Source organism: Lathamus discolor, chromosome 6 (assembly GCF_037157495.1).
Source record: "Lathamus discolor isolate bLatDis1 chromosome 6, bLatDis1.hap1, whole genome shotgun sequence".
Lineage (NCBI taxonomy): Eukaryota > Metazoa > Chordata > Aves > Psittaciformes > Psittacidae > Lathamus > Lathamus discolor.
The window spans coordinates 3,360,204-3,372,378 of record NC_088889.1 but is presented as its reverse complement, the minus strand read 5'-3'; the positions used below and the strand labels follow the sequence as shown (position 1 = coordinate 3,372,378).

Sequence of the window (12,175 nt, the reverse complement as noted above, 5' to 3'; positions counted from 1 at the left end):
CTAGCAATTACACGGGGCATGTTATGGAAGTAGGGAAAAGAGGTAGTATTTTGTCACATAACTGCTATTTAGCTATGGGAATCTTTACTGTTGATCTAACAGTGCTGGAGTGTTGTCTCTGCTGTTGCTGATGATGTTGCTTTGCTTTGTGCTAATTCATTTAGCTCAAAGTGACTTTGCACATCAATGTGATCAACAGCTCATGCAAAGGAAGGTGAAAGGAAACCAAAGGGCGGTGAGGGGGAATTTGTTCTAATCTACAGAAAAAGTCTTAATGGATCCTTGCAGAAGTTGGTTTTCTTTTGATCTCCATGCGAAAACGTTCAGGTGCCAGTGACTTACATGAAACATTATCAGCTCATTCCCTTGGTTCTATATTGAGGTTTTATTTGGCCTTTATGTTATTTCTTGTTTTGACTGTTGCTAATACAGAGCTATAGCTTTATCTCAAATTATTATCAGTATGAATCTTCATACTATAATGTACTGCTCATTCCCGAGGGGAAACTAATGGAGATAATAGAATTTAAATCCTCCATCCTAATGCATTTTTAATGTCCAGAAGTCAACTTGAATACACAAATAAATGAAGTGCTTTGCAAACACATTTAATTTGGAGCAAAGGACTCGGCTGTCCGGGAGCTTCCTGTAAGTTGTTTGATGTCTGTTCTTGTTCTTGCTGGTTCTGTCCTGCACATCCAACAGGCCTCTTATCTCCACCTGCAGAGCCCTCCTGGTGCTGGGCTTCACATGGTGCCGATCAGACATCGCACAAGTTAAACCTCTTGAAGTTCACATGAGCCACCTTACCGTTGTGCTGCTACCACAGCTCAAAGTGTTTCACTGCTTGGGTTGCTGTGAATGCCACAGTTAATACAGCATAGAAACAGATTGGTTTGTGTTGGAAGGGAGCTTAAAGCTCATCCAGCTCCAACCCCCTGCCACGGGCAGGGATACCTTCCACTAGAGCAGCTTGCTCCAAGGCCCTGTGTCCAACCTGGCCTGAATCTCAGTCTCCCCTCTGGCAGGTTAAAGCCATTCCCCTTGGCCTGTCCCTGCAGGCCCTTGTCCAAAGCCCCTCTCCAGGTTTCTTGTAGAGCTCTCTGAGCTATTTTGCATCAAAACTCACAGCTGTAACTAACATTTAGGGCTTAGCATGCCAGAAAAGAGAGGGATTTTTAGAATTTGAAGGGGAATGAACCACAAAAACCAATCCAGCTTCACAGTATTTGAAATAAAACCCACTGATTTTATAACAAAATTCATTTTAATGTAATCATAAGGCGAGAACATCAATGAACACTTAACTCTGGTGAGCTTACATAGAACAAAACTACTAAAATGATGATGTTATGGAGGCTGATTTGTGGTGCTGAGCCAGCTGGGATGACAAGAAACTGCCAGAAGGAAGTTCAGCCATGATGACAGCTCTTCCCCCTTCCATAGAACACTCAGTAATAGCAAGAACTTCCCATCAAGCTCTTTGTTCTACCCAATACACCCCCTTTTATGGGTTTTTACCCCCAATTCAAATATCCCTGAACAGTTTCATGCCTTCAGACTGCAAAACAATAGACTATTACTGTTTCCTTCCATCTCCACTGTGGTTATTTACATATGAGCTTCCATAACTAACCCTAATAGATTTATTCCTTGAAAACTTAGGAAATGGGGTCCATTTAAATGGCAAGTCTACGTTTAACAATGCAGTGATGAAAGGCTCATTCCATACTATTAAAATCACTGTCTATATTAGAATATCATTATCAAACCTATCGCTATCAGCCTAACAGCCCATTATTAATATCACCATAGATTTAGGTCATGCTGTTCAAAAATAGCATCCTAAATTCATGTTAGGACTTTATGTAAGTAGTTTTGTCATTCACTTCTCATTAGAGAAGGAACCGGAGACTCCTCTGAGTGCTGCAGAGATGGGAACACAGGCATGGAATATGGTGGCATCTGCTTTTGATGATGCTGGTGCTCTTACAGGTGTCCCATTTGCAGGCTCAGCACAATTGCCATGGTCTGCTCTTTCTCTTCAGGACTCATATTGGGTTTGATGATGTATTTGATACTGAAGGCTTTGAATGCTTCACATTGCTTTGCTTTTTGAGAGGGGCATCAGTTCCTTTATGCCCAAAGCAGGGGGTTGGAACTGGATGATCTTAAGGTCCCTTCCAACCCAAACCATTCCATGATTCTATGTCACAGAGATTCATCAGTGCTCAGTAACATTCACTTTGTGCTTCAGCTGTTTTCAGGTAGGGATGTAATGCAAAATAGAGATGATCTTCCTGGGTTTAGACCAGCCCAGGCAATGTGAATTCTTTGAAGTCTGTAATCACCATATTCAAGCAGATCATTTTTGTTAACCCATGTTCACCCTGGACTACAGGACTGGTTTTCAGCCCTTGGACTTCAGGTTTGCCTAGTACTGAATTAAACTCTAGTAAAGGCATAACCAAGAACTGGTTATAAGCAATGGCTTTAACCTGCCAGAGGGGAAACTGAGATGAGCTCTTAGGCAGAAGCTCTTCCCTGGGAGGGTGCTGAGGCGCTGGCACAGGGTGCCCAGAGAAGCTGTGGCTGCCCCATCCCTGGCAGTGTTCAAGGCCAGGCTGGACACAGGGGCTTGGAGCAAGCTGCTCCAGTGGAAGGGGTCCCTGCCTGTGGCAGGGGCTGGAACTGGGTGAGCTTTAAAGGTCCCTTCCAACCCAAACCATTCTGTGGTTCTATTTATGCAATGGACTGAATGATACTTGCTTGTTTGTAACAGATCAGCTGCATCTGTAATTATTACAGAGTGAGAAACACTCTTCAGCTGCAGCCATCAGCGGGGAGGATAAATGTTTAGACCCAGACTGTTGGCTCGTTTCACATCTTCCAGCAGTGCTTAGATTCTAGTGAATAAAAAACCTTTAATAATACATGATAATCATAAAATCATAGCACCATGGAATGGCTTGGGTTGGAAGGGACCTCAAAGTTCCTCCGGTTCCAACCCACTGCCACAACCTTGTGTTTAAGCAGTGCGTTGTTTTGTTGTGGTTGTTTCATTTTCTTCCTGGACTTCGCATTGTGAGCCCAGGGCTAAGCCTTTGAGTATTACCTTAGCTTAAGAGCTGTCATTACTTGTAAGCAGTTTGTGGCTCTGGTAATCAGTGAGGGAGGACATCTGCCTAATGAAGTCTATTCCTCATTGTGGAGTGGAGTCAGTCTTCTTCCTCAAGCCTGACACATGCTGTGTGGCACTCTGGAGCTGATCCAGCCTTTGGGGCAGTGTAGTGTCTGCTAAATGTTCAGATTGGGAGCTGATATGTGACCATTTACATCCTGTTCTGCCTTCATGTTTCCTCAGGGAATGGTGCTATCTGCTGAGTACATCAAGAAGAAATTGGAACAAGAGATGGTGCTTTCTCAAGCTTTTGGAAGAGACTTAGTGAGTATTAGTTTTCCCTTATCCTCGTGGGCTATACAGAAGTGATTTCCCTAAAACACTGGTTTTAGGGAAACCTCAGTGTCCCTGAATGTTGTTCTGATTTCCCAAATCTTTCCATCCCTCTGGATTGCCACACAGGGAACTCATTCATTATTCCCCCAAGGCTTTTTTATTGTGATAACACCAACACTACAAAGCTCCTGATGATGGTTTTTGTTTTTCTCAGGCAAGGCTAAGGTAGGAAATCCCATTTGGTGGCAATGCAGGACAGGGAACACTAAAACCAAATCGACAGGAACTAAAATCTCATTTCTATGGAGATTCTCTTTGGAGGCAGCAACGGGATGCCACGCTGACTGCCTCTGTGTGCACATTTCTTGGGATAGACATCTATCAGAGGACCCAAGAGAGGTGTTAGGGAGCAGCATACCTTAGCTTATATGTCAGTAATAGCACAGCATGTCCCTCTTTGGGAGGGAACTTCTGAACTGCCTGATTCCCTGCTGTCAGACAGCTTTCTTCTTCCCATGCCCAAAGAGTGCTTGGCCTGAGCAGTTCCCATGGGGAAAATAGCAGTAGCTAAAGGAAGAATGAAGAGAGGGATAAAAGCCTCAATGGTTCCCCTAAACCTGAGTCAGAATCGTAGAATCCCAGACTAGTTTGGGTTGGAAGGGACCTTAAAGCTCCTCCAGTTCCAACCCCCTGCAATGGGCAGGGACACCTTCCCCTAGAGCAGCTTGCTCCAAGCCCCTGTGTCCAACCTGGCCTTGAACACTGCCAGGGATGGGGCAGCCACAGCTTCTCTGGGCACCCTGTGCCAGTGCCTCAGCACCCTCCCAGGGAAGAGCTTCTGCCTAAGAGCTCATCTCAGTCTCCCCTCTGGCAGGTTCAAGCCATTCCCCTTGGCCTGTCTCTACAGGCCCTTGTCCCAAGCCCCTCTCCAGGTTTCCTGCAGCCCCTTTAGGCACTGGAGCTGCTCTGAGGTCTCCCTGGAGCCTTCTCTAGGCTGAACAGGCCCAATCACATTCTGTTCAGTTTGAAACTGGCTTTATGTATGTCGGGTTCAGCCTCTAACTGAGGAAATATAGCAGAATGAGCTGGAGCTGACCCACAAAGATGGAGGGAGTTTGATTAATATGGAGCAACCTTGTGTGTGGAAAATTAAGAGGTGTCTGAACCTGAACTGTGATCAATACCTGACAAAGTGCTGTGGCCAGAACATTAATGCCATCCCAGGTCCTACCAAAGGTTCATCTACCCCAGTGCACTGTTTCTTAGCAATAAACCAGCATTTTCAGTTACCAGCAGCAGATCTTCAGGGATAAAGTGTAAGTGAGGTGTATAAAGTCTTTTAAATCTCCCCAGCATTTGCCTTACTGACTGTAACAGGCAGGGTGGTGGCTTGGAGGTGGCCTTGAGAAGGAAAATGACACAAAGATAGATTCTTCTTGTGGGTTGGTCTTACGTTCTGTCTGTGCTTTGTAATTTAATGGAAGAAGTCCCAGTGTATCCCCAGGTGCTTTATAACAAGAACAGTATAAAATATTAGGGAATACTTCCATCTCTATTACTTGAGCAGTGTCCTGCTGTTGAGAGCATCTAGACTTAGAAGACTACTATCAAACTGCTACTTGGATTACTGCTGTTCAGTGTTGGAATTCCTGAAAGCAAGTAATTTCTAGAACCTGGGAGACCTCAGTGTACGGAGTCAGATATTATCAGAAGGCTCATATCAAATCCTAAATAACTTGCGTACATTCCCCTTTTCTTCTTCCCTTTTGTGTTTTAGGGAAGACCCAGTAGGTCAAACACTGCCTGATATAGAGATGTAGGAGAGAATAACAAGAGAATGAAATCTAGCATCCCTTCAGCAGCACTGCAGGGCAGGAGTGTGCCACTGTGACTTAGCCTAGGCAGTGTAAATCAGAGCTCTGCTTCCATTTCACATCTAACATACCTGCACTAGTTCCTGTTGATGGAGGAGCTGGTGATCTGGGGTACTCATGTATAGGAAAGAATTAGAGCAGGGGAAAAGGGACAGATTTGGGGACTGTGAACTTACGTTTTGCTCTGGGCTCAATTTCTTGTTTTATGGCTTTTGTTTCCAGGGGAGAGGAACAAAACACTATGGCCTGATCGTGGTTGGTCATTCCCTAGGGGCTGGCACAGCTGCCATCCTGTCCTTCCTCTTGCGTCCGCAGTACCCATCACTCAAGTGCTTTGCCTATTCTCCCCCAGGTGGGCTGCTGAGGTAGGTGTTGGGATGGACTGGTGAGAGTGGGGGGGCTGTAGTTGTAGCTGGATCAGATCCTGTTTGTGAGGCTCTGAGGAGCAGTAGAAGACAAGTCTCTGCTCTGAGAAGCTTGCAGGAAAATAGAAAGGCTGAAAGCTCTTTCAACTTTAGCTCTGTGATATAGTTTAGGTTGTGACTGCATATGGCCAGGTTCCCAAATATCCTGATTTATGACTTTGCTGTCTGTGGCTATAGCTCTGATTTCACCCTGACTAGTGGAAAATGCTCACTGAGTGGGCAAGGTGCACTTTCATAGACTCACAGACTGGTTTGTGTTGGAAGGGACCTTAAAGCTCATCCAGTTCCAACCTTTGCTGTGTGAAGGGACACCTTCTGCTACACCAGGTTGTTCAGTTTTCCTTATTCTCTGTACAGTGCCAGTGTCTCCTCTCCCCATCTGCTGTGAGTAGATGTACAATAACAGAGATACCTGATTTCTACATCAGTTGATGTAGTTGTTTGGATTCCTTTTGCAGCTGACAAAGAATTTGGCACTTCTGGAGGGTGATTTCTGCCATTCCAAAGTGAGTGCCTAGAATAGGTCAGATTCATGTGTTTCTTGGGTGCCTGTTTCTCTCCCTTTGCTGTAGGAGGGATCTAGGGTAGCTGCCATGGACATCTTTAAAGAGAAGTGTGGTGAATTCCTCCCACTGTAGACTGGGACAGACCTGCTGATCATGTTATTTATGTGGCAGCCAAGCCAAACTATCGCACTTGGTTGCTGTGAAGTGACATAAAGTCTTTCTAGTTGTGGCAGACCTCATGGGGGCTCTTAAAAGCAGCTATGGATTATCAGAAGCTTCTTGTAATAGTTACTGCATCATGTTCCAGGAGAAGGCAAAGGGGTTTGTGCCATCCTGCTAATGAATCTGGATACTGGCCTTGCTGTGATAGTTATCCCTGGTCTTCAGCTGCAGAGGAGTTACTCTGTAGGATGTTTCTTGACGGTTGATAGCTTTTTGCTCAGTTTCCACTCCTAACATCCCTCAGGTCAAGCTGTGCTGTGTTACTTCAACTGGTTCAGGGGTGCCTTTAACTGCCACACTTCTGCTGTGCTGTGGTTCATGCCTAGGATCACCTGTAGGTCAGTGATGCAGCCTCTGCCTGTGGAAACTGGTTTGGAACATCTCTAAGAAGGTGGCTGATTGCAGAACCAGCTTATAGAATGGAAGCCTTAATTCCCTCTTATCTTAGTTCTCAGGTTGCTACAGGAAGTGGCCACCTTAGTTCTACAGCATCTTTGTAAAGTAGTCTCAGGAGGATGGGATACCTTCTTACTTTCTGCTGTCCTGGCCATTCCCAAACTTGGAAAATGACTATGAAGCATCAAATTGAAGTATTTTTCCAAGTATATTCAGAGCCATTTGCGGAGTAATGTTAGTTGGGACATGAGATGTGAATAATTCAAGCTTTTCTTTACCAAGATGCAAGTCCCCAAAACCTTGAGCATCTTGGGGTTTGGGGTTTATGGCTGTTTGGTAACTCATCTGACACCAGTGCCAAATTTGGGGATGAAGTGCAGTTTGCTGCTAGTGAAACACTCTTTGCTTCTTGGTCCTGTTTCTCTTCCAGTGAGGATGCCATGGAGTATTCAAAAGAGTTTGTGACTGCAGTCGTGCTTGGCAAAGATCTAGTGCCCAGGCAAGTGGAGAAGTGTCTCAATGTCTTGATGAGTATCTGTTCTACACGCAAGTCACCTCCTTCCTATCACAAACACCTCAATCATATCTGTCTCCACTTTACTCATTCACCTGTCCTTGTTACTCCTTCCTTGTCTTCTTGTATTGCTGCATCTTTCACCTGGACATCTATATTGGTGTTTCACACAGCTTTTTTATAGGCATATCCCTGGCCATCTCTCAGCTGCCTGTGTGAAAGAAAAGGGTGAATATCCTGCCTCTTAATTGCAGTATCTGACATGTCAATGCCATCTTGCCTTTGTTATCTTGGACTTCTTTACACTCCGCTCTGAACTAAATGTCCTGTCATCTCATTTTGTACTGTCTGTCCCTGAATACTTATTCCATATCACTTCACATCTCTGAATCAGCTCCCTCATTTCTTGTGTCTTGGCATCTCTCACCTCTCCTCCTGGGACATGTTCTGCTGAATGGGGCATTGGATTAGGAGCCAGACCAGCTGAGTTTTCTTTTTGCTTCTGCCCTTGTTCTGTGACCTTGGATAAATGGTGACATTTGTCTGTACACATACAGAATTCAGTGGAGGAAAAGTACTCCACAGTATTGAATATGCCTTTGGGTAACCTGTATGACAAAGTCTTTTCCATCCTATAATCTAGTGGTGCCACATAACTCTGTGGCACCTTCATTTACCTGCTCTGTGTCATCCTATACTTGTCCTTGCTCACTTGTTCCTGTGATTGCATCATCTCCCTTATCTGTTCATTGACCTTTCTCATATCTGTGTTCACTGATCTCACTCTGTTCCATTTTGTACTTCTTTATTGTCATGATGGTTTCCTGCAGCCTCTTAACTGTGGTTACTGGTCCTGGCTGATGCCACAACCCTCCTCTGAAATGATCTGTGTTGTATTCTTGTAGTAGCTTTTGTAGCAGTTTCTTGTTGTTCTGTGCTGTGTGTTCCTATAGTCCTGCTCCCTGACACATCTTCCTCTTTTGCAGAATTGGACTCTCTCAGCTGGAGGGATTTCGCCGGCAGCTTCTGGATGTTCTTCAGAGAAGTAACAAACCGAAGGTGAGAGTAAAGATCAGCAAAGACCCGAAGTGTCTCTGGGCAGTGATAGTGAGCTCGTAGTGTCACACAGCAATACTGCACGCTGCCCCTTCCCTCCAGCTCTCCTTAAGTCATAGAATCACTGAATCAACCAGGTTGGAAAAGACATTTAAGCTCATCCAGTCCAACCGTTCCCCAGCCCTGCCAAGGCCACCACTAACCCAGTGTGTGAACACTTGCAGGGCCAGTGCCTGCAGCCCTGCCCTGGGCAGCCTGTTCCAATATCTGAGCACCCTCTGGGGCAGGAATTGTTCCTCAGCTCCATCTAAACCTGCCCTGGTGCAGCTTGAGGCCGTTCCCTCTTGTCCCATCCCTTGTTCCTTGGGAGCAGAGCCCAGCCCCCTCCTGGCTCCATCCTCCTGTCAGGCAGTTGTAGGGAGCAATAAGGTCCCCTTGAGCCTTCTCTTCTCCAAAAGCCCACCGTGACCACTGCTTGCATGACCAGAGGAGTGATGATAACTTGAAGACAGCTGGAAGGGTCAGGGCAAAGGGCTGTGCTTCATTTGCAGGCTGCATGATGATTGCTCCAGATACCTCAAGTTCACCATCACAGGTCTACACTGAGCAGGATATTTTCTCCTCTAAGCCTGTTTTGAAGTCTGTGTTCCAACTGTAGCTGTTCTTGGCCAGTAACAAATGGTAACAGGCTAGGGAGTACAACAGTTGTCTGTGTGTAGACACTGCTGGTGCTGTTCTAGGATAAGCGGTCTGTTCATGTTTTGAAGATAGGATATGTGGGAAGTTGTTCCTCCCCAGGCTTCTTTATCATTAGGATGAGGTGGAAAAAAACCATAAGGCATTAAGATTACGAAGGGTAAAATATTCTAGAAATGACCTGTAGAGGGAGAAAACTGAGTACATTTATTTTTCTTGTTAGTGTTCTGTGGGGTTTGTGTTTTGGCTTTGGGGGTCATGGTGAATTTTGGGGGATTTTAGGATTTCTTTTAGTGCATAAAGGCCTAAACAGATTGTTTTGCCTGTGTTGTATAATCTGTTGCTTATGTTTGTACAGTAAACCTTCAGATTCCATCTACCTTGTTTAGCCTGGAAGATACCAAGTTATCAGTTGGGGGATAAGTTGGTGCCTGCTCTAGATCTTTAACTCTGCAAAATCATCCATCAAAAACAAGGAATTACAGAATCATGGAAGGGAGCTTAAAGCTCCTCCAGTTCCAGCCCCCTGCAATGGGCAGGGACACCTTCCCCTAGAGCAGCTTGCTCCAAGCCCCTGTGTCCAACCTGGCCTTGAACACTGCCAGGGATGGGGCAGCCACAGCTTCTCTGGGCACCCTGTGCCAGCACCTCAGCACCCTCACAGGGAAGAGCTTCTGCCTAAGAGCTCATCTCAGTCTCCCCTCTGGCAGGTTCAAGCCATTCCCCTTGGCCTGTCCCTACAGGCCCTTGTCCAAGGCCCCTCTCCAGGTTTCTTCTTGCCCCTTTAGGTACTGAAAGGCTGAGATGTTGCCATTTCTAAAATTGGGAAAGGAAGAAACAGCTCTTCCAGGCATGATTCTCTCTCTCTCTAGGTCTGTTATTTAAGCAATTGGGTGCAAGACCTGGCTTTTCTGGTATCAGGTATTCAGTTTAAACCTCCCAGTAGTGTCTTGAGATGACTCTGCTTTTCTGTGTTGCTTTTCTCACCTCAACACTCTCCCTTGTTTCTCTTGTTGGACAGTGGCGCATCATTGTGGGTGCCACGAAGTGCATCCCCAAGACAGAGCTCCCTGAAGAGACAGAAGACAACTCAGTCACGAGTAACCGCCTCTGGACCCACCCCAGTGACCTGACTATTGCCCTGTCTGCAAGCACACCCCTGTACCCGCCAGGCCGCATCATCCACGTGGTGCACAATCACCCTGCAGAGCAGTGCTGGTGAGTATCTGCAGAGCAGCACAACCAGCCCACAGTTGGGGTGGAATTTGCCCTTAGGAAAAGACTTCCCAAGACAGGAGCCCATCTATGAAGGTGATTTTTTGCACCCCCCCCCCCCCCCCCCATCTTATAGTGACAGTGATTGTGCTGTGAGAATAAAAAGATCATAGAATGGTTTGGGTTGGAAAGGACCTTAAAGCTCATCCAATTCCGACCCACTGTCACGGGCAGGGGCAGCTTCCACTGGAGCAGGTTGTTCCAAGCCCCATCCAACTAAAGATGGTCATGTCACTGTTGGCTAGTGCAGTTTGGAACAATGGCTGTACCATGTGTACTTTAACATCTTTTCCCTCTGTTTCCCCTCCTGTTGCTTTCGTCTCTGCAACCTGCTGTTTCTTTTGCATGCCAAAATATTGGCCTGTTCTTTCATCCGCTGCTCTCTGCTTTTCCCTCTCTTTGGATCCCAACTCTTCTTCCAGTTGCTGTGAGCAAGAGGATCCCACTTACTTTGCCATCTGGGGTGACAATAAGGCATTCAATGAAGTGATCATCTCTCCGGCGATGTTGCACGAACACCTCCCATACGTGGTCATGGAAGGGCTCAACAAGGTAATGCAAAGAATTGGGATCATAGAATCAACAGGTTGGAAAAGATCAAGTCCAAGTGTTCCCCAGCACTGCCAAGGCCACCACTGACCCATGTCACTAAGGGCCTGATGGGTGACTGAGCTGATGTATGATGGTTGTAGAGTGGGTTTCTGTCCCTAAGCTCTACAGTTCCCAGCCATGCAGCTCTGCCATGGAGGTTTAGCCACGTCTCCTCTGCCCTGCTGATGTGAAGGTGCCTCCCCAGCACTGAATTCCCAGCAGGGCATTTGGGCAGGATAAAGAATATCAGAATGTATTGATCTAACCCTTTGTCTCAAGATCTTACCCTGTGCTTGTAGGGGAAGAAATAGGCCTTTACCTTGCAGGCACTGGTAAGAAACAGAGGCAAACCCAGCTGTTTGAAAGCGCTGAGCTGAGAACAGTCTCCACTAAAGCACTAACTGTTCCTCTGCTTCCCTTCTGTTCCTCTGCTTCCCTTGAATAGGTCCTGGAGAATTACAACAAGGGAAAAACAGCTTTACTTTCTGCAGCCAAAGTGATGGTGAGTCCTACAGAAGTGGATCTCACCCCAGAACTGATCTTCCAGAGTCAGCCCTTGCCCAGTGGCCCTTCAGTGCAGATTGGAACTGGAGCCATAACAGCGGACAGAAGGAACAGCAGTACTAAGTAAAGATCTCTTTGCTTTTTTGGAATGGTTGTTGGCTCTTTGTGGGCCTTCTTTCTCTTGGGATGTTGTGACTGATGCTTGTGGGAAGGGTGGATCCAAGGGCTGCCTTTTGGGGGACTTTGCTTAGCTTCATTATGTCCTATGTCATGTTGGGAGGGAAGGAAATCCTTTGTGTGCTGCGAGGTGAGGAGAACCTGGTAGTGCGAGGAAGTGGAAGAAACTCCTTCTCCATCCTTGTCGTGGCAAATTAGAGGTGGAGGAACATCTAGAGGGTATGTCATGGAGTGACAGGGGGAAGAGCTTGTTCTTGGTGGTGTGTGTGAACAGCTTTCCTCTAGGAGCCAATGGCAGGGAGACTCTTTGCAGACTTTCAGATGATGTTTGAGGCATTGAAGGACCCCAAATTTGCAAGAAGCAAAAAAAATAAGTGTAAAAATGTGGGCAAAGGCTTATTTCAAAGTTGCAATACAATTTCCATCACAGAATTGCAAATTTGCAGACAAAACAAGGGAGATGAGGGAAGAAAGATCATTCA

At 46.1% G+C, this 12,175-nt stretch overlaps 1 protein-coding gene across 5 annotated transcripts in view; it reads left to right on the top strand.

Moving 5' to 3' along the window:
* DAGLA (diacylglycerol lipase alpha) overlaps positions 1–12,175 on the top strand; it is a 77,592-nt gene that overhangs the window by 54,851 nt on the left and 10,566 nt on the right. For all 5 annotated transcript variants that reach the window (XM_065685173.1, XM_065685172.1, XM_065685168.1 and 2 more), the window contains 7 exons: positions 3,365–3,445; positions 5,554–5,696; positions 7,311–7,379; positions 8,381–8,453; positions 10,168–10,364; positions 10,844–10,973; positions 11,458–11,639. In XM_065685173.1, coding sequence (XP_065541245.1) covers positions 3,365–3,445; positions 5,554–5,696; positions 7,311–7,379; positions 8,381–8,453; positions 10,168–10,364; positions 10,844–10,973; positions 11,458–11,639 — 875 coding nt within the window. The remainder of the gene's footprint in view (positions 1–3,364; positions 3,446–5,553; positions 5,697–7,310; positions 7,380–8,380; positions 8,454–10,167; positions 10,365–10,843; positions 10,974–11,457; positions 11,640–12,175) is intronic.